The sequence below is a fragment of the Misgurnus anguillicaudatus genome, chromosome 1, assembly GCF_027580225.2.
Source record: "Misgurnus anguillicaudatus chromosome 1, ASM2758022v2, whole genome shotgun sequence".
NCBI lineage: Eukaryota > Metazoa > Chordata > Actinopteri > Cypriniformes > Cobitidae > Misgurnus > Misgurnus anguillicaudatus.
In genome coordinates, this window is record NC_073337.2 from 2,185,834 (window position 1) to 2,209,260 (window position 23,427).

Below are 23,427 nucleotides of genomic sequence, written 5' to 3' on the forward strand. Positions count from 1 at the left end.
CCACCTCCACACTCTTAAAAGCCTCTTTACACCACAGCACATGCGCCCCCGTCAATTATGTAGGGATTAGCTCAATGCATGATGGGAAAAATGATTTTGTGCTTTTAAGCTTTGAACATTACAGCATTTGAGTATTTAACAAAGAGCAGGAAAATTAAGTCTTAAGCCACAGAAAGAAACGATACATCCAGCTTAAAATAATGAAAATCAGTTATACATGATTACCATCAAAATTAGGAAATGAAGCCAATTTAACATTTGCACCAGGTCAGTCTCTGACTCATAAGATCCAATTCACTGAAATGTTATAGGTAACAGCCAGGCCAAAAAAAATGTAAGAACTTTCACAGAAGATTTGGTTTGAACTCCTGTTACATTTGGGCTCCGGTTAAACAACTCCACATGAGAATTCTGCACTGCCAAATGGCTGTTTCGGCAACACACTAACCTACTTTTCACAATAAAAGCAGTGAAATAAATTTAACAGATTGTTTCGTGGCAAACAGAGGAGCTGAACAAACAAACTGGGAATCTTAGCGCGACGTGTTGGCCTCACCCGATGAAAGCAAACCATTGAGCAAGAGCTTGTGTACATAAGGGCTGTACAGAGGGTCAGAAAATAAACCCAATTACTCATTTCTCAACCTCATTCTTTCCATGTCATATTTCATTGTCAAAGGCAGGTATCTGTCAATGACACACTAAGGTGTTTAATTTAAATGGCCAAGTAAGATACAAATCATATTCCATATAGCGGCAGGTGTTAATGGTCAACAGTGAGAGCCAACTTAAAAGTCAAAGCTGTTCAGTATGTCTGATCTTACATAGTCATTTCATTATAAATCCTTGAGTAGTCTATTGGTCCTCCCAAAACACTTGCCAACTCAAGAAGTTAACCACAAAGAAAACATACCAGAGTAAACACGGTGAAAGAACACACCAGTGCATGGATTAAAGAAACATTTTAGTTTGCTTAGAGAAAGTAGAAAAGGAGTCCATGAAACTGGAAATGAGAGTCAACTAGACGAGGCCAACCCAGCTGCAAACAGCCTTTCTGAACAATGACACAATAAGAAGTCACCGCATAGGAAATGACACGTCAGTCCGCCTTTCATTGACAAAAGGGAAGGAGGTATGACTGACATTCCCTGCATCAACAAATGAAAATAACAAAAACTAAAATTATTGTTGGACAACGTCTAAAAGTACTGACAAATAAAAAAAATGTATTTGTTTATGAATGAACCTGACTTATGATTGAAGTAATCCCTAATGACAATTGCAAAATAAAGAAAAAGAAAAAAGAAACAACCTACAATAAATACTAATTTTATGAGAGCGACATTTATGAATAGCACCGTACGGTCATAAAACTTGGGTGTGAATTCCGAGGGCTAAGGCAGAAGGAATGCATATGATCTCCGGTCCATACTTCACACAGACCCGGTTTCTTTTGGAATCTACATTTGTCTACATCAATGACAGATGGTACCTTAGTAAATTTTCCCCAAGTCAGTATTGAGGCACGATTTATGTAAGAGGGACATGAAAGCAGCCAACAGTCACGTTTAGGGGGGCATTTATCAATTTAAACTGAACTGAAGATGACACCTGTCTGGCAAAAATCATCTACAACAGGGCACCGTTCTGAATCTTCCCATGTTGCTTTAAAATAAGCAAGAGACGATGTCTGGTACGGCATGTTCTTGCTGCTGTCCTGACCTTCAAAGCTAATTAACATATTGCATCTCAGAGGAAGTTGCAATCAAACCTGCGTTCGAGTTTAAAAAAGTATGTTGGCTGTAAAACCAGAAATAACGTTATCTAAAAATGTCCAATATTGATAGCCTCACTACCCTTCCCAGCATGATCCTGTCTTAATATCACAAGACCTTCACAGTCACCTCAATGTGAACCCTAAGAACATGTGGTCTGTTACAAATCAGCCGTTTTAGATATAAGAAGGTGAGAAAGTTCAAAGAACTTTATTTTTTTTTACAGTGGGAGGTGGCGAACGAAGTTAATAGGACATGTGGTGAGGAACCTTTATGAGGAATGGGCTATTTGTAGATAAAAGGGAACGAGTACAGGCACAGTTCTCATACCTGCCTGTGGCGTTGACACTAATATGCACCTTCGCTCTCTATAACAATGTCACTGAACATGGCTAGCTCACTTGTGTGCTTTTATGAATGCAGCTAAACCTGCCATTTAATGGAGCAAAGCACTAGCAATTAGCTTTATGAGGGCCTGCTGTGTGATCAGCCATTAGATAAAGATATAAAAAAGATCAAATCCATACGTTTCTATAGCAACAGTGCTTCATTTTATAGCCATTATAGATCATCAATGAAACAAAGGAAAATATTCAGATTATCAAGGCTTAAAAGGAAGAGAGCACAATGGCATTGTTTTGAATGGTGTGGGAGTGGTGAGCCATGTATATTACATCACTTTCAGATAAGTGAAAATTGACATGACGTGCCAAAATCTGCAAATGTATTCCTTGTGAGTTCTTTCAAAGAAATGCATAGCATGCGGATTAAGCAGTGCTACGAATGCATAACTGAATTCAAAGGACTGACGTGTAACACCTTAAGCAAAAAGGTGAAGCAGCCATACAAATGTGTGTTTAAATGGATGGGTTGTGTAAAATATGTGCACGTAGTGGGAAATATTGGAAGTCTGATTTATAAATCCACCTGCGGGAGGAAAGAGGCTGGATTCCAATGCTCAGTTTCTCCAAGCTTCCATAACATAACCATTACATGAGTGGTAGGAGTGCATGAGGGGTCACGAAAACATGGGATGAAAACAGGGCAGAAAAAGGCGAGCAAATATAGTCTCTTTTCACTGAGGCTTCTGGATCACTGTGAAATCACATGCCTATGGTATTCAGAGATGAATTTAGCCAGGCAAAACAAATTATATATAGCTCCTCATTGCAAGGCAAATAAGCCGGATTTAACAGCGCAGAAAACTGAGTTGAATCAACAGACAGTCACCACAAGAGGCAAAACTTAAGGAATGGTCAAAGCAATGACTGTTATTCTAGGGTTTCAATATAAAGATGCCCATGAAACAACGTGCAAGATGAACATCCTTGAATGAGGAACGTTATGACGTTAAGATCATTTGGAAGTGCTGGGTCACCTGATAAGCTTATTAAAACAGTACCCTGAAACCTGTGACTCCTTAAAATGACCTCCATGTTTTGGCTGGCCAACATTGCGCAAAAATGAATCAGATTTGCAATGTGAATATGATTGAAACAATGATAAACTCATTGTATTTCAATGTAGTATGATGTGAATGTTGCATCTTTGTTCTTCTAACAGCCCGAGGTGTGTGAGTCATCTGTTGTGTGATTTCAGCCTATCTTTTCTATCATCAGACTAGTTGCCACACGATTGTTAACGTGACGGTTGTTGTTTTAGCAAAACCTCATGACACATAACTGCAAACTTTACGATATTCTAAATGGCACATCTAAATATCATTTGTGCATTTCAACTACGCAAGTACGCACTTACAGGACCTTTGAGGCGAAGGGTTTTATAGCTTTTACTAATAAACACAATGTTCCACGCATCTGCTCTGTACACGATTGCACCTGTCGTGTGGTAAGTCAGCGCTACCTGAAAAGAAAGCCCTAAGGAGAGCCACTGTCATAGAAACAAAGACACCAGATCATTAAAAGCAATGATCATCATTAATCAGGGCTGTTGCACAATTGCCATAGTTAGTTCATTACCAGCTGTTAGCTCCGTTATAAACTACACAGTACATTTTGTTCTCATAACATTCTTGGTAACATTTAGCTAAGAAACATAAGCATTTCTATAATGATCAAATTTTTTTCAGAAGTCAAGATCCACCTTACCATATAGCAGTGGTTCTCCCCTTTAGGGGTACGAGATGGTGCCATGGAGCGGGGATTGCAGCTTTCTGATTTATAAAATACATTAATTTATTATAACTAGTGATAGGCCGATATATCGGCCGGCCGATATATCGGGCCGATATTTTCGAGTTTTATGTGTATCTGCATCGGGCGATACATGGCTTCCGTGTTCGCCGATTTTTTACGGCATTATTTACAGACAGAGTGCTGGAAGCCGCAAGCAATTGCAGGTCATGTGACTAAAAACAACCAACCTTTCCATGACAACATCGAAAGCTCGGCCTAATTGAACAAAGCAGGTTTTATTTCTCATCTCTATGGGACAGTTTCCTGGACAGGGATTACAGTAGTCCTAGACTAAAATAAATGTCTGTCCAAACTAATAACATCTCTTTTTAATAACATGCCACTTTTTACATAATTTTTATAATGTAAATTGAGTGAGCAATAGCAGTATCGGCTTCAAATATCGGCTCAAGAAAATCGGCAGCCTGTATCGATCATCGGCTAAGGCTGATGAAACAAAAATCGGCATCGGCACTGAAAAATCCATATCGGTCGGTCCCTAATCATAACTTCTGTTTAATTAAACCTCAGTAAAATAATACTGCTAAGCAACAGCACTACAATGTATATGTTTTGTTCAAATTCTAAATTTGAGATTGTTTTGTCATGAATTTTCACAAAATCCTACACAAGGGGGGATGCAAAAAGGTTGAGAACCACTGCCATATAGTACTAAAAAACAGGTTAAGTTTACAAGGGAAAACTGGTTGATATGCGAGTAGGCAAAAACTATGGTGTGTATATAAAATACCTTTCTTGCCTGTTCTGCAAGGGGCCAGATTTGGGCTGATTCAGCGCTTGCATTGCTAGTCATAGGAAAATTTCTGTCTCGTCACAAGGCTAATCTGATCACACCAACTTACATCAGGCACACACTTCCTACAGGACGTGACTCACGACTGTAAGATTGTTTAAGGTGCAGTTTCAGATTCACATCCGGCGGTTTCAACAAAAGCGCTCATATTCAGAAAAAGGATGCTTTCTCAAGAACATCCTTAAATGGTTTTAATTCAAATGTTTACGGGGAAATGCTATAAAAATTCAAACACAGTAGAGATGTGTGGTAGTAAAACATATCACAATAAATAAAAAATATATACTTTTGACGTTTCATACAGGCTGAAAAGAGCAAAGGCCATTTGGCTAAGGCAAGGGTGAAAGCCCCTGGGTCTCCCTGACCTGACCTGTTGCTGTCATTTGCCTATCCATAGACGTTTAGGCCTGACGCCACAAGAAACCTGATAGGACCTGAACCTCCTTTTACCCCTCACCCATTCGGTCAATTATTCAGGCAGTAGGCCATAGAGCCACACATGCGGCTGGTTATAGTAGGGCCACCCCCAGGGACGGGGCAATAGAGGTATCAAACCCCAGACTGGTCCCCCTTGACAGTCGTAGCTTTCAAGCCCAAAAAGAAACATAATGAGTAGATGAAGTCCTCTTTGTTCCATCATTTGAAAAAACACATGTGGTAAAGTCACTGTTGTGAGATGAGTCTTATAAAACAGAAGCGCCTGCAAGCTTTTCTTCCCTTGTGAAAAAGACCACTAGATTATCTGCATTCCATTAATCTTTGAGAGAGATAGAGAGCGCAAGAAAGAGGAGAGAGTGTGTGTGTGTGTGAGAGAGAGAAAGCCAGAAAGAAAGAAAGAGAGAAAAAGAGTATGAGAAATGGAAAGTGTGTGTATTGCAGACATTGGTTATTATGATAACATGGTGAATTTTTTAGAGAAAGAATAATGACTGCAGTGATCTGACCAGCTCTCCAACTGTGCCTTTCATTGAAAGAGTCTGTGGTACTAGGAGCATTGTAGAATCCCATTTCTCTTGCACTGATTGTAGGATTATTGCGTGTGTATTTAGGGCTGAACTCAAAAGAGAGATTACGCTTTGCGTTTGTAATTACGTGCTATGCGGTATGATAGGCTCTCAAGGCCTTGGCCTTGCAGTTCAGCTGTCAGAAGTGACCAATAACTTCATTATATCCATACGCAGTTAAAAGATCAACTACAGTTCCTTCTTTGTAACACATGAAAAACATTTTTTAAATTGTGTTAGTATTTATTCATGTTGCTTTTAAATTCCCCAGCTGCACTTGCGTACATTCATACATGACAAGCGCCTTTGGTGTGACATTAATAACACAAAACATGACATAAAACTGCAGTTATGGGCATAGATTATACAGTGTTTCCCATACATTCAATTATTTGTGGCAGCTCACAACATTATCAACACTGTCCATCATACAGTCTCAAAATTATATCATGATATTTTAAGAATATATGCGGTAATGATATTTATGACGGTATAAAAAATATGGAAAATGAGGGCACTTCCCATCCAATGAGCTGTCATTGATGACAGACTACCTAATTTGAAGTGTAGATCCCTTGTTGTCATAAGTAGGGGTGTAACGATTAATCGTGCAAATGCGCGTTTTCTCAATTAATGAATTTGAATGAATAACGGTAAAATCCCGGCACATCCAAAAGCAGGTGGCGCTCTCGTGCAGAAACTCCCTTTGTGCCACAGAAGAAGTAGCATTACAAACACTATTCCAGGAAATGTCGACAGGAATATATTTATATCGCTGTTCTTTAGATTGTTTCAGGTATTTTCATGATAATAAAGAATATTTTGAATGATTTTGTGTAACGAGTGTTGCTTTTTTAAATGCACGTTATAAACGACTCCAACTCGTAATGATTTTAGATTGATAAGGTCTTTCTACTGACCAAATGCCGTAGTACACGCACAAGCTGTGCATGAAACACAGAATCGCAGCCTTGCGATTCAGAATCGATTTCAGACAGGCATTTTTAATGGGACACATGATTAATCGTTACAGCCCTAGTCATAGTAGTGTCAATAGTAGTGACCCGATCACACGCCATGAGTCAAATATAAACAAGGTACAAATTAGGGGCTGTTTACACTTGGTATTAAGATGTGTTTTCATCGATCGGATCACAAGTGGACGAGAGAGACACATTACCTTTACACCTGGTATTTAAATCCGTCTCTTTTGTCCACTTTCGACCGCTTCTGTCCTGAATACTGTGAGGGGTCTGTTGTGAGACGGTGGGCGAGTCTCTCTGCTGTCATTCAAACGCGAGCGGGAGTAATGATAAGTTTATATGGACGCAAACCAATATTATGTCGGAGTCCGCTGCTTGTTTAGCAAGTAAACATGCTGCACAGTGTTTTTTACGTGTGCTTACTCTAAAATTTCAGCGCAATTGATGAAATAGAATCGCCCAACTTTCACACGCTTTCAAAACGAAACTATGGAGATCAGACGCTTTAGTTTTATCAATGAAAGGCTAAAAATAGCACTGTTCACCATCTGTTCATGCCAGAAGTCAGAAAAGACGTAAGACTTGTGTTTAATACCTCAGATTAGATAAATGGGCGGAGAGAAGGCAGTCGCGTGCGGCTGTTCGAACACATTCAACCACGTGCGTTCCGCAACTACAAAAGCGATCCGATCGAAAGTTGTTTCGACTACCTCTGGATGTGGTTGAAAGTGGTCGAAAGTGGACAAGCTCAAAACGTTTTGAACACCGTTTACACCTGGCATTAACGTTGTCCACTTGTAATCCGATCGATGAAAACGCATGTTAATGCCAAGTGTAAACAGCCTCCTAGAGATGAAATGGTATGAAATTTTTACATCAATATGACACTATCCCAAGTTTTCTACTGGTTTTCCATACACTCCCAACAGATCCCAGTAACTCAAGTCATTAGCTAACAATTTAGAATTGATACATGTAAGTGCACTTTGTTCGCAAAACATCAAATAAATAACATTAATCATGGAACATACATGTTACATTTTCACTGTGAAAAGTTATCCCTTTTTTTTCGGAAATATAAATCTCAGCAACATTTACAACTAGAGGCTACAGATACTGCATGTATCCTGAAAAGCTGTGAGTGACGCCTGCATCAGGATCGTTCTAAAACTGTGGAAGCGTCTACATATAAGGCAAAAGAATGACGTATGCATACAAATCTACGAATATGTGTGCGTCATATCTGAATGAGACTGGAAACTAGTAGGGGAGACAATTTAGAGTCTAAACATTTTTTTTTAAACTTACAAAATAAAAAATGTAGACAGACTAAAACTTGCAAAATAACATACAGTAGACTAAGAAACTGAACATCACCATTTTAGACCATGCAAAGATTTTGGTTGGCAAAGGTTGTGATTAATTTGTGTTAAGCAAGCAGCTGTAGAAAACGCTTTCCATGTGTATCACTGATCCCAGTGTTAACATGTTATGTTAACAAAAGATTTGAATGTGTTCAAATCATTCCCTGGGAGGTCTGCCCGAGTGTCCCGCATGGGGAAAGGATCGCAATAGTTTTCTTGCACTGCCCCATGATGCATTATATCTTTGCAGGAGAGTTTGTTTTTACTCTGAACAATGGGGCTCTTGTAAGGCATGCTCATGAGATGGAGAACTTCACCTCTTGGGAACCCAAGGGCAACATGTTTCCATCAACGGGAGAGTAATTTGCACAAAAGAGGGCAACCTCTGTATCTTTCGGATGCATGCAAATCTGACCAGCGGAAGTTAACCAAATTTAATCAAAAATGAGAAATGACATTAATAAAAGAAATAACAGCTGTGGTAGGGATTGCTGGAGTGAAACAGACAGGTTGGAGAAGGCTCAAGTGTCTGTCACTGTGATTAGAAGGCAGAAATCCAAATAGGCGAGGGGGGCATATCATCACGAGGGACCCTTCAGCTGGGGTGAGGTGTGTGTTGATGAAAGCAGCAGGTTTAATGTGACAGTAGAGCATTCCTCATGGCCACACAACATAACTATGGCTCAGCAATGGGTCAAGACACATAAAGGAATTTGTCTTTACATCACATGCACTGGAGTGAAATGGATGACCATTTCTGCCACATTAAAGCCATTATGCAACCTATTACTTTGATTTACTTTTTCAGAGGTAACAGGAGCTAGCATAAAAAGCTAGATGTGTTCTTCTCCCATTCCCCCAGTTACATAAGTATTAAAATAGTCAAAGTGTATAGACTGGAAAGAAAAATCTGCATTTAGTTTTATAGTGCCAAAGAGTACACCATGAAATATTTCATTTTTTCACTTTCTTTCCATTAACAGACTTTAACTTGGAATTCATCCGAACTATCATCATGCAAAAGTAAACACTCTTTGTTAACCAATTTTGCTTGAAATATTTACTAAGCCTACAAAGCATAGTTTTTAGAAAGCATATCCTGCTCTCTCTGGACTGGGGAGAAGGCATGATAGAGACCAAAAGTGTAAATGTTGGATATCTGCCCTGAGTTGGCACCCACTGCCCAGAGTGATTCTTAGGGCCTTTACATGGAAAACAGCACTGAGCTTCAGCAGATCGAATCATGGTTCAGCAGAGGTAAATAAGTGCTTTTCAAAAATGTAAATCACGCGTACTGACACTTCTGGCCTACATAAGAGTTATTTATAGGAGCAGAGAGAGAGCTAGCAAGTGATACAGGAATACAGTCAGATGTTCCCAAATTTCCAGAGACATCTGAATAAATGCAAAGCAGGAGCAGGGGGGAATGCAATCTTGCAGGGAACAAGATAAAGTTTTAAGTAGACATCAAATCCCCTTTATCCTTGAATGGGAACACTGATAGCAGAGGCTGCCTCCAAGAACATAAGATAAGCAGGCTGTTTGGAGGCTTGATGTTAACGGGTTGAACTTGCGACTAGCAATCGTTGGGTATAGATATTGTCATCTTCCGCAGGCTTTCATTGTAATTATGGAGTTGCATAAATTTGGGTGAAATACCGGAAGGGAGTCAGTGAGTAATACGTCTGAACTCATCTTGAAGTTCAAAATCATATTCACGCACACTCAGAGGTGACAAATTCTGCATTGTCAAACGTGCAAGCGAAGGCATGACAGGTGTAGATGAATCATCGCATTAAGCTTCTCTTACGAACATGACGTCTGGATGAATCAGACCTTTAAATCAGTGTTACTTTCTCAGGAGTCTTCAAAAGCATAAAGGCTTCTTTTAAACAATGCAATAACATCCTATTTCACAGCTCAGCTACAGTAGTAAACTGACTCATCGCTCTAGTCTACAAAAACCAGTTCAACAGATATACATGCTATAATATGGCACCGCTCCTGGCAGCGTCGAGCCCTCTGGCATCACCTGAAGCATTCTCATTCATCAAAGACAGATCTGTCGAAGCCTTATCTTTCCTGATCGTTCTTCTTGTTTAAACAAGGACCCATTTGCTCAACTATGGAGGTAGACCACACAAAAGGAAAGAAAAGCTCAATTGTAAATAAGCGGAATTTGTTTTAAGCCCTGGTGATAACATGCTAATAGATCATTGTATGGAGAAGAGGAAGGAGAATTGGAAATAAAGAATGCATTTGCGAGAAAACATGGCAGAACTGAGTAGGTATAGTCTTTAGCATCACACCAATCTGACCACAGACAGTTTGCAACACGTCTGCAACATGGTAGGAAGGAAGTCCTATTTCAGTCAGTGTCATACCTGGAGTACAGCAGGTTTGCAAATTATTTGTAGTGACAGAAACACGGCATGAATGAAGACGACCAACAGTGCAATGACTTGGTGATTTCCAGCTATAAAAAAAGATGCTGGTTAAACAACATCTAAAGAGACACGTATGACCATGTGCTTCTGATAAGTGCAATTTATTTTTAAGGGCAAACACTGGGCTTCAAAGCAAATCGGAAAGAGGAAGCAAGCATTTTTGACCCGTACAGGACAAATGTCAGTGTTTAAAAGCACTGTCAAATGCAAAGTGAGCTTCCTCATCAGATGTGTTACACACAGGAAGCTGTACATTTCCTTTTTCTTTCTGATGACACAAATGCAGCAATACAACACAACACAAGACACAGCAAGAGAGTGCTAGAGACAATCCAACTAAGGTGCAAATTCCAGGTCATCTATTAATAGAGGCTGCTTGACAATGCAGAAATATTGCGGGTCATGCAACAAGGAAATCTTGTAGACAGCGCAGTATCATCCAGTTCAATGCAATCTAAAGCACAACATCTATCTAGAATGAAAGTCAAGAACAGGGCAGCCGTTGATGGTACAAGTTTTAAGGCTGTTCGCTGATCATCGTGACCACATCAAATCCATTAAGCCTGAAAAATGCAGTGATTGAATAAGTTTGATTATGTAATCACAAGAGCCAAGCAGACCAGATTAGGGCATGTGCATTCCTCTGGCGTGAAAGAAATCGCATCACAATGTGAAACATCATGGTGCAGTCCAGAATCAGATTTTTAATTATTGTGATGAGGTACATAGCAGAAACATGAAAACAGAGCAACTTGGGCAAGACAGCAGGATCTCGTATGTCTTTATATATTTACATGTACATGCATTCTGCAGATGCTTTTACCCAAAGCAACTTGCAGTGAATTACAAGGTACAGTGCATTTTTATAGCATCTTGGTTTAAAACCATGACCTTTTGCGCTGCTAAAGCAATGCTCTACCACTGAGCTATACAGGAGCAACCATGTGTGTCATTTGCCATTAAATGGTTTCTGTTCTGAGTAGAGCCGTGTATAACTTTTATTTATTAAGACTTTTCATTCTCTTTTCGGAAAATGATATTTTAATTATCAAAGTTATTTACCCAAATATGCTTTAGTGGGAAATATAATTTAGGTCAAACACAGGGCATGCATCTTCCTGTGCTGTTGTGTGCAATAGTGGGGTCACAGCTGGGTCACCGTCACATGGGAACGTCCAGTACGGTAGGAATACAGCCACCTGACTGCCACATTCCACACAGAAGAGAGAGAAAAGACAGAAAAACTGCTGAAAGCGATGCAATGTTTTGGGTGGGAACCGAGGAAGAACATAAAACATTGATGTGTGACAGTCAGCCAGAAATAAGCCTTTTTCTGAATATAATATTTGAATATTTAAGGTAATAAAAAATAATATTTGTTTATTTAAATAATTTATAGTTATAATATAATTATAATATATAAGTTTTATTTTTGATTTTGAAAACATAAAAAAACTTTACATCCCTAAAAAAGATGGTGCTAGCCGTGCGGAGCGAAGTCAAATGTTGGTTAGTACGAATTTAGTACTGTTCTCACAGCAATTATATTATAACAAATATTATATCCCCAACCCCAAGCAAAGTTTAAAGTTTGAGGACTTGACAAAGTACGGCATCATCATGTAAACAGACTTGAAACACCAAGTAACAGGACAGGAGCAAACAAAAAACTAGGCTACATAACAGATGGCATATGAAAATCATCTTTATTTAGTTTTATTTTGTCAAGACAACCATATTTAGCCTACCTGCTCCAGTGAAAGCCTGTTCATCTACAATAATGCCAGCTGTAAAGAAAATTCTGCTCCATGGTTATCCTGTAAGAACAGCAGACGGATTTAACAAGAATATCTGAATTTACAAACAATTTAAGCTCACTTGTTGCCTTTTTGCTGACTGTGCTACTGTCTGCTGTTAAACAGCAATCTGCAGTAAAGCTGTCACAATGATTAAATAATCATCTCATTGCAGTTGTTTGACCTCATCGCGATGATTTCAGATCACTGCAATGATTGCACATCTCTCTAAAAAACACAAGGGGGAGCTGCAGAGCCTGTATAAATGAGACTGTATCAGATGGCGCTCTTTAAAGGATTAGTCCATTTTCTTAAAAGAAAAATCCAGATAATTTACTCACCACCATGTCATCCAAAATGTTGATGCCTTTCTTTGTTCAGTCGAGAAGAAATTATGTTTTTTGAGGAAAACATTGCAGGATTTTTCTAATTTTAATGGACTTTAATAGAGCCCAACATTTAATACTTAACTCAACACTTAACAGTTTTTTCAACGGAGTTTCAAAGGACTATAAACAATCCCAAACAATGCATAAGGGTCTTATCTAGCGAAACGATTGTCATTTTTGACAAGAAAAATAAAAAATATGTACTTTTTAGAATTTGTATTAGAATTTGTAGTTTTTGGCTCTGACATTTTCTCTGCTGTACATAAACAAGTGGAGTCTAGCAGTCACGCAATAGTTGCATGTGCGCAGTAGCGCAGGTGAGATCTGCTTTATTATTTTTTCCCAAAACCGTGGATAAGCAAATGTTTACAGTATGATAATCATGAAAGTTAATATGAAGGTATACCGCCATACTTTGGTAGACTTAAGAGCATAAAAACATCGGCATCCACATGGTCACAGGATATGAGGTACACAGACAATCTATAGCCTGCAAAGGCTCAGCCTTAGGGGCGAGAAGGTCAGACTTGTTCTGTGATGACTCCTCTTGAAACAGCGGTGTCAGAAACACACCAGTGCTAAGGTACAAGATAGGAAACATATCAGAGCTGTGCCATGACCACACAATGATATTGCAGGGTCACCATGACTGACACCGAGTGCCAGCGTAGAGCAGGTTAGAACAAATGAGCAGAGATTATGCCACAGTTCTGGAATTTTAGCATATTGGAGAGCTAAAGCGTTCTCTCGGGGCAACACAGCTCCACATCATTACTCAGAACTGTCTGCTCCAGTTCTGACCATGGAGTGGAACGACAGCGGCAGATGAGGTGTTGCTATTTATAGTTTGGAAACAGGGAAGAAACCTAAACAGTGGAATAAACCAGTGCTCTGTCTTGATCCCTACCAAGCATTTATATGCAATCCATTTTAAGATCACAGGAAGAAACGGGCAGCAAGCTTGAAAAATCTAACAGATATTTAAAAGATCTGTACTTCCGCTAGGCTTGTTCAAGGATATTCCACCAAATTCAGCTGAACTATGGGTGAAGAGGACGTCCTAGTTTGTTAACCACTGCAGGGAGCTTTCGAATGATGTAACAGACCTTGACGATTAATCGTTGTTGCTTTTTTACGTGGTCGATTCAAGATCGATTCTCAAAGGCCACGAATCGATTTTATTTTCATATTTATTTATTTATTTTTATTAATTACCCTTGTAAACTTATGTTCACTGTTCTTTTTTTAATAAATATAGTATTTGTATTAAATCTTCGTTGAGTTGAATCAAATATAAAAATCAAGCCAAGAATCGGGAAAAAAAATCTAACCGGGAATCGAAATCGAATCGATTTGAAAGCTTGTGAATCGAAATTGAATCGATCTGAAACATCTGAATCGATACCCAGCACTACATTTAAACGTGGCTGAAAATGCCAGACAGGGGCCAACTTTTGGCACTTGCCAGCATTTCTTCAGCTGAGCACCTTGGTTGCTATGATAGAGTCCTATTACAATGCGCTGGTTGGTTGTTGTGGTATTAGTCGTGCCCCTCCTCCACTGTGATCGGACGGCTGAGTGAAAAGTGACACTGACGAGCTGAGTATTTTTTCAACTCTGGACACTTAGCGGTAAACAAAACCCACCCAATTGGAAACAATTAAAAACACACGCCGGCTGCAGGCAAAAACGCCTTTGTGTACACGCCCCCTAAGAACCTATCAGCCTCGTCTTTCTTCAATCCATTAATTGGTCATTATTTGTCCTCTAATTCTCAGTAGCTGTTAGAAAAGAGTCTAGATGTAGTGGATGTAGTGCACTGTATGGTGGAAACTTCCCAAAATGCAATGCGCAATGACGAAATCTCCCAGACTCTAAAACAGCATTTTTATCCAATCATACTGGTCAGGCAAAAAACGACCCCAGACCTGCTACATATTATCTGTGCTCTAGTTTCAGATTCTTTATTTGATTTATCTGCACATGAAACTGAGCCCTTTACTTCATAAAATCTAAGCTCTCAATTAGTGGGAGAGAGAGGAAGGTTATGAGAAACAGCAGAGATGGATATCAGCTTCAGGGCCACCATTCACACTTTTGAACTTGTGTTATAGCCTTTGAATTTAGGAACAAGTACAAAATGATTCTAAGATGGAAAAACTTTAAGATTAAAAAGTCAGCAGTTTTTACAGAGGAATAAGTTACTCGCTGAACACTGCTGATTTGATCTTTTGAACTTTCTTGTTAAAAATTTTCAACAAATGTGATCTACTCTTACTAAGGCCAAAACTCTTGCATCTAAATTGGCGGATAAACCCAGTGTTCTGTGCTTAAAATTCTGTTTCGGGTAGAGCAGACAAAACCAAAGGGAGTCCACATTGAATCGGATGCCCCCCTCCTTGAGGTTTTTTGTCCCCTCTAAAAGCTGACGTCCTGCCACAAGAATCCGAAGAATGCAAATGCGAAACAGCCCCAGAAAAGTGGGAGGAGGTGCTACTGTAGATCCCATCAGCCCACCATGAGGGCAGCCTCTAGGATGCTCCTTACACACGTCACAGATTACACCTTTTCAAATTTAGGATTTGTTGCGTCACTGGTTCTTTTCAGAGAATAGTTAAACACAACAGCAAATGTATTGTAGACAAATCATTTGTTTAGTATGTGTTTGAATTAAAAAATAAAATAAAAGGGGGCTGAGGTGAGTGGTGAAACATGAGGAATTTACTGCCCTCCCATTATGACCTTTAACACACTTATGCTACCTAGAAAACCATAGTGATGTCAGAGATAATGGAGAAAGAGAAGGAGAGACTACAAGAGATCCAACCTGATTTTCCTCATGAGCTACTGTATTGACATTGAGGAAACCTGTTGAATAACAGATGAGAACCATGCCCTGGGGGTTGTGGGGTATAACAAGCCTTGGCAAGCCGAAAACTCTCTGTATGTCAGAGATAGACCTGCTGCTGAGACTACACATACTTTTAGACAGAAAAAAAACTTGTTTTATATTATGTCTAAAGTTTTTATAGCAAATCTGCACTTTAAAGTGAACCTCCCAATACACACACAAGCAAGTGTCATAACCATTGATCTTCAAAGACAGCCACATTTCAAACAGATGTTCGACAGTGTTTTATCAGGAACTGAAACTAGAAGCTTCCTTATACTGGATCAATAAATAAAACGTGTTATAGGTTCACTACAAAGGGAAATAATAGAATGCTACGAAGGTTTAAAGTATGCAACCCATGATGACAAGTAATTGCATAAAGGGGAAATATGTTCTTTTAAATAGAGTAAAAAAGGTTCATAATGAATCTGGTGAGAAGTGAAACCGCGAATCGAGACAAGTGCATCTCTCAAAGGAAAGAGCTATACGAGTTTGGCAAACACACAAAACTTTTGCAGTCTCACTGCTTTGAAAACACAAGATTAAAAACCAAAGCTGATCTTGGAAAAAAAGATTAACTGCAAGTGGAGATAAAACACAAAGTACAAGCGAAACCTAAAGCCTATCAGATAGCATCTCACAGCCAAAGAGCTCTCAGTAAATTTCCATGTTGAATGACATCTTTTCCTCTGTAGTCTGTGTAAGACACACACAATGACTAAACAGGGACACAGGCATGATGAGGAAGGACATCAGCTCTTGCTAATGAAGGAAGCGCTTCTCCTGTCTTTGTGTTTTAAAAAATGGATTTCAACAATGAAGAGGGAAACGGTTATGGCTGGGATCCATGGAATTGGATTTCTTTCTCAACTGTTCCCCTCACATCCTCTACATTACTCACAGATGACGAAACTCTCTGGGGCACGTCTCTTTTGAACCAGCACCTCCCTCAGAAATTCCTACACTGTGATATCTCACAGCTACCACATGGCGATAAAGCTGATGGTGCGACAGCCGCATGGTTTAAAATAGTCAAACAACTGGAGTTTGAATCAGAGTATACATTTGTGTTGGGAATCATGTGTGTTTAGACAGCCATTTGCAAGTGGTTTCCATTCCTCAAGACTGCTGGAAGCAAAGAGTGTAATAAGCCAAGTGGAAGTGGAGAAGTGCTTGCTAACCGGGTTACGTACCATCAGGGCACTAAAAGCATATTAAGACAACACACAGTCAAAAAGGAAAGCAGCCAGAAAACTCATAAGCCTGGGAAACAGAAGGAGGAGAGAAGAGCAGGGAGATTCTTGCATCAACTTACAATGCCCTCGAAAAGGATGAATCTGTTGGACTATCGTGCCCGATTTCACAGGCAAGGCTTAAAGCTAGTCCCAGACTAAAATGAATGTTTGAGCGATCTTAACTGAAAATAACTTGCCCTGGCATATCTTAAAATATGTATGTGTACACTGTTTTGTCTCAATTGCACACCAGTAAGCCATTTTTGGATCCTAATTTACTAAGGCATAGTCCTGGCTAGGGATGCATATCAATTAATCGCGATTAATCTATAGCAGAATAAAAGTTTTTGTTTACATCATATATGTGTGTGAACTGTGTATAATAATTATGTATATATAAATATGCACACATGCATGTATAATTTTAAGAAAAAAAAATATTTATATATTAAGTATTTATATTTATATATAATATAAATTATACATAAATATACAAATGTATATACACATGTAAACATTGCTTTAATATATACATGCATGTGTGTGCATTTAACTATACAAAGTTATTATACACAGTACACACACATATATGATGTAAACAAAAACTTTTATTCTGCTATAGATTAATCGCGATTAATTGATATGCATCCCTAGTCCTGGCCTTGTTTGTGAAACCAGGCCTATGGGATATTCAAATACTGATAATGCAAAAGTATTACAAGTTGCAAGTTTTAGAAAGTGCCAAATATGTTACAAGATATGAGGCAGTGTCCGAGTCAAAGAAACTAATTCCCAAGTGATCCCAAATGGAAGCTCCGAAAAGGAATAGGAACTGCTTTATTTCTCTGCTGAGCTGATGTCTCATTAACAAAGCTGAAAAGATAATCTTCTTTCTCCTTTCTGCAAGTAAGAAAAGTCCCAATTACTGCTGACCAGTAAGACTTCCAACTACCCTTAAAAGTAAAAAAATAAGGAGAGAGGCAGACACAAAGCAGGCCTCGCTGATCTCCTTCCAGTACTGCCTACCACCCCTCCACATTTTTCCCCTGTCTCCTTGCTTCTCTTTAAATGACCTTCCTTTGTCAAGGCTGGACCTCTGCTCCTAACTGACCCCTGAATTACTAAAGATTGCTCTGTAGGCCTTGATCTATCTATAAAAGCACGGAACAAGGGGGTATGCGTTTAAAAAGTGGCCATAATACCCAATTACCCAAAAGTTACTTTGCTTTGACCATTGCACAATGGTACAACCTCCTTATCCTGATGGCGTCAATGATGTGATGTTACTGGCACTGTTCCTTGTTACATTCCAGAGTTTTACACCCCACCCTCATGGCATATTTTACACACTTTCATTTCAGTGCGCTTTGACATTGTTTATGTAGCACTTTTTATCTATGAGTGCTCAGGGTTATAGCGTCTAATATGCCTCTGACCATTGGGGATAACAGATCGGTTTGTGATGGAGAATCTTCACCAGGCAACTGACAACAATCCGCTCCAGGAAAGGTTCATACAGAGTTAAAAACCAGATAGCAAGAAACACAGAGACTGTCCTGTGATATTTAAGGGGAACACTCAGGCAGCATGCCATTCGAGTAATGGGATCCAACCAAGTTTTATTTGCCAAGACCGAATTTGACAGATTTAGATGCATTTATAGTGTAGGTGTTATAAAAAGGCCAAGTAATGTAACCCATTGCATTTATTGCATTTAAAACTACACTAGATATATGTGACCCTGGACCACAAAACCAGTATTAATTCGCACCTAGGCAGTTGCAACTTTAAAGGCTAATTTCTCATTATTATAATTTTTTTGCACCCTCAGATTCCATTAATTTAGATTCCTATCCTAACAAACCACACATCAAAAGAAAACGTATATTTTCAAATTATGAAATTTCATAAGTGTCGTGGTCCAGAGTCTCATTTTAGTAGGAATTTTGTGGCCCAAGTCACTGGCAAGATTACAACTGACTACCAGCTACCTCAATAACACATGCATCACAATATACATGAACATACAATAAGTATAACAAGACTCATTCACTTCAGCCTTTGCATATTTTTTAAAAGTACACCTTTGGCCTACCCAGCAACTTCCCCTTAATCTTCTTCAGTGACCTATTGAGAACCATAACCACAGAATTGCATAAATAAACTACACCAAGGTGACTTCCTGTTCTAACTTTGACATCCATTTTTAATTGATCTTTAACAGTTGTGTTTAACCAGAGCATTTCTAAGAGTCTGGTCAACCACAAGACACAACGAGAGAAGTTCACATTCAAGCATCCACAGTGAAAAAAGGCTAAATATAATATCAAAGGTTCATAAAACGGTTGCTTCTTACCTGAAGTTCACACCATGCTACTTCCACCGTTGTTTCAGTATCCAAACCCTTGTAGACTGTTTTGAAGGACCCACGTCCAATCTCTATATCGAATTTAAGAAAACGGCCATCTGGCGAGGTGCCTACAGCTTTCGTCTCCACTTCCTCATTGTCCTCCTTGAGCTTCTTCTCGGCCTCCCTCTGCTCAGCCTCAGCACGGGCCTTCACCACCCCTTTCTCCTCTTCCTCACGTTTGTCTGCCTCGCTGCTTTCCCGTTCCCGGTCACCCACACAGCAGACCACGGTCTCCACCGCCCCAAGAGCCTCACTCTGCCTCGCACCCTCATCCTGCACAGATGTGCTCTGTAACTCCTCTATCCCATCAGCCCCAGCACCTCTTCCTCCACTACCCATATCCTCTGCACGCTCTTCCTCCACAACCCCTGAAACACCCGCCCGGGAGTCGATGGTTTTGTCAGGGGTCGAACACAGTCCGGCAGGCACAACAAATTGTTCGAAGTCCGGAGGGGAGGTGAGGATGCAGGCCTTGCTCGGAAGGTCGAGGGCCGTGGCATTGGAGTCACAGATGACGCTGCGCCTAAAAAATCTGTGCTCGGCCGTCTTCAGGTCTTTATCCATTGTGTGGCGCCGCTTTCTGACCACCGTGTCTAGCTTCTCACTCACAAGCGTGTCCGAACCGGAGCCGTTCACATTCTTTGGTGGTGGAGGGGCCAAGAAGGTCCCCACCTTATCGGGATTTTCTGACGACATCTCTCCACGAACAAAAAACGAAAATAGTATAAATAAATTATAACGAAAACGCAAATGTAAACTTTCCGAGGAAATTTCCTGTTCCAACAAAATGTGTGGCACAAAACGGCTATGAAAAAATAAAAGCTCACAGAGTTGGAGAATCACCTCCGTGGGGTATTCCTTATTAACAGTTACTCATACAGTGTATGGGGCAAAGGCCCAAGAGAGGAGGTGTTCTTTTAAAGAACAAGACACAGTCACAGAGACGCAAGCACTGATGGTGACAGATAAAAACTGTCAAATCCAGTTCATCCATCCTGCAGTGACCCTGGGACAGCCTTCATTGGGCATAAGGGACTGAAAGAGGGAAAAGGGCAGGAGCCTGTAGATTGTTTAGAACGCCACAGAGTGCAGGAAACCTGGCTGCGAAACCCAAACCCAGGTCCAGATTTACTGCAAGAGACAAAGAACAGACTCAATTGCAGGCCTGAACATAGATCATTCTTGTATGTGACCTTTGAGTGATTAACCTTAAAAAATTATACCCATAGCAATGTCTTTTTAAATGTTTAACCCTGTGTAAACTATTATACTGACAGTTAAAAACAGTTTAAAGATTTTACCTAAACCTTCATTTAACTGCAAGTTCAATATTTGTCCAGATAAAAGCATTTACAAACTCCTCAACCATCACTGAAAATATTACAAATGATAACAGCACTGAATACAAGACCTTAAAAAAATGTATATAGATTTATAAAAGAATAGTAGCGTACGTAAAAACGTTACGTGACAGAAGTCCTAATAGACTAGTCCTCACATAAACGGTTATCGAAATATGTAGGCTAAATTCACTTCTGACGTTAAACGCATAATAAACGTTTCTCAAAAGCTTTTAGCTAACTGGTGTTGGGTGTTAAGTGTTGAGCTCTTAGCTTTCCAACCCTCCACCAGGCCTTGCTCCTGATACAGTCAGTGGGGTTGTCTTTATACTTTAAATAAATTTTATATATATTACATTTATATTAAATACATTTTGTCAAAAATTATAATTACTTAATGTAACAGTACTGTAGATTAGCATGTCGGCTACGCATGCTGGGGTCGCGAGACAGGTCGTCTTGGTTACGTGAGGTGGTCGACTGAGATTTGGTGATTAATTAATTTATTCATTTTAATTTTATCGCGATAAAACAACAAACCTCAAATGCCTGGAACAAATTTCGCTTTTCCCCCGCACAATTCATCTTTATTGGAAAATACGATCTACATTCTTTCACAAAACAGCATTAACGGAGGCGAGTGAATGGAAAGTTGCCGTTTGATTATTCGTCTCTCGCGCTCTTAAAATAATACCGCGCGCGTATCAATACTGAACGTAAAGCGCGTGACAACACCGCGCTCGAATCCTCAAACGTTAATCGTATCCCGTGTTACAATTTATGTAAAGTTATCATGTTGCATGCAGTGGAAGTTGATATTGGGTGCACGTCAAGCTGACACTGTGCCACCACCAGCTGAGCTTTACAGCCAGGTATATAAACATTTATGGTGCGGTTACCTTTCGTATCGTGATATCCATCCCACTTTCTTCTGATGTAGACAAAGCGACAGCTGTGGATGTTTGCGTTGGCCAAGCAAATAATTTAATATCCGAATAGCATAGAAAACGATCAAACCGAATCGTCCAACAATATCAATCCCATAGATGTAGCAGAACTACGCTTTTTTGCACTACAGGCCAAGTTCAACACGAATCCAACGCGATGCAACGATCCTAACGAAATCGGTATCCGGCGTAACGACGTTTCCCGTGATGAAACATACTGACAAAGTGCGGTTCCGGTCGACTGATCCGCAGCAAACCACCGATTTTCTTAATTTCACGTGAACAATGCAACAATATCCACTGCGGCTGGCGAGCCGGTTGGCACGAAAGTCTCGATAGGGAATTAAATCGTTATCCTGATTCAGCAGTTGGAAAATGGCAGCTCGTCGTCTCCGTATGCGGTTTATTCGTGGGTCGGGACGACATTAAGGTTGCGGTGTAACTGCTGCTCTCGGTTCGGGTGGTGTTATTAAGACTCCGACTTGTCACGTTGGTTTTAGCTGCGAGGTTGCTGCTGGTGTCTACCCTCCCACTGAATACTGACAGCAGAGCCAGTCTGCAGTTTACTTAACAGACCTGATGAGGGCGCTGTTTCACTTCTAGTTTATAACCTAGGGAACAGATAGCACCGAGAGAGTTTAGTACTGCACATACTGAACGCGGATACTTTTGTTTAAAATCTATTTTATATTCAGTTTTTTCTTCTAATATTCTCTGTTTCATGTTTGTTGTGTAGGGAAGGACGGAGCTAGTTTCACATGGGGATGACGTCACAGGGACTATGCGTAAATGTGTATATATGAGTTGTTAAAAAGAATGAGTAAGGTTTTTTCATGTTTTTGTGTGTTTTTTTTTTTTAAATAAGTTTTGTGAATTTTGTCCTACAAACAAGATTAACATAAGTAAACATAGTAACAACACACTAGCATACAATTATGCATAGGTCCACTATTAAAGGGGTCATATGATGAGATTTTTAAAAGATGTAAAATAAGTCTTTGGTATATGCAGAGTGAATATGTTAAGTTTAAGCTCAAAATACCATATAGAAAATTTATTAGAACATGTTAACATTGGCACTTTGTAGGTGTAAGAAAAAATTTGGGGTGTGTCCTTTAAAATGCAAATGAGCAGATGAAATGCAAACACTGATCCCCATGATGGTGCACTGTAGAAATTTAAACTTAATTGTGCTATCATTTATGTTTTCTCTCTCTTTCTCTCTGCACTAAATGACAATGCCGTGGTTGGATAGTGCAGATTAAGGGGTGGTATTATTGTAATAATTAGACTTGCTACCTACGTCACAAAAGAGGCAAAATATGAACAACCTAATTTTTACATGCTTGCAGGGAATGGTTTACCAAAACAAAGTTACTGGGTTGTTCTTTTTCACGTTTTCTAGAAGAGCTGCCTAATGATTAGTCACGACTAATCGTTTGCAGAATAAAAGTTTTTGTTAACATCATATATTTGCATGTGTATAGACATTTATTTACATATAATTTATATCATATACAAATATAAATATTTATTAAATAAATATATTTTCCTTAAAATTATACATGCATGTCTGTGTATTTATATATACATAATATTTGTTTATGTTCTGTGTATAATAATTATGTAAACAAAAACTTTTATTCTGCAAATGAATAGTAGCGACTAATCATCATTAGGCAGCCCTATTTTCTAGGTTGATAAAAGCACTGGGGGCCCAAATATAGTCAGATTTTCCTATGACCCCTTTAAAATAATATATGGTTACTTTATTAATTAGCCTATTTTTAATATTTTATTTGAATAATTAAGTTGATTGGCTGGTTTGAGCTGGT

The 23,427-nt window shown here is 39.3% G+C and overlaps 1 protein-coding gene across 16 annotated transcripts in view; it reads right to left on the reverse strand.

Annotated features, from left to right (window-relative positions):
* wnk1b (WNK lysine deficient protein kinase 1b) overlaps positions 1-22,141 on the reverse strand; it is a 94,237-nt gene extending 72,096 nt beyond the window's left edge. For 9 of the 16 annotated variants that reach the window (XM_055190740.2, XM_055190737.2, XM_055190739.2 and 6 more), the window contains exons 1-2: positions 21,545-22,141; positions 19,252-20,436 (exon numbers count right to left, since the gene is read on the reverse strand). In XM_055190740.2, the coding sequence (XP_055046715.2) occupies positions 19,252-20,001 (750 nt within the window). In that variant the 5' untranslated portion in view covers positions 20,002-20,436; positions 21,545-22,141. The remainder of the gene's footprint in view (positions 1-19,251; positions 20,437-21,544) is intronic. The other 7 variants (XM_055190752.2, XM_055190750.2, XM_055190751.2 and 4 more) reach the window with 2 other exon arrangements.
* Between the last annotated feature and the right edge of the window lie 1,286 nt (positions 22,142-23,427).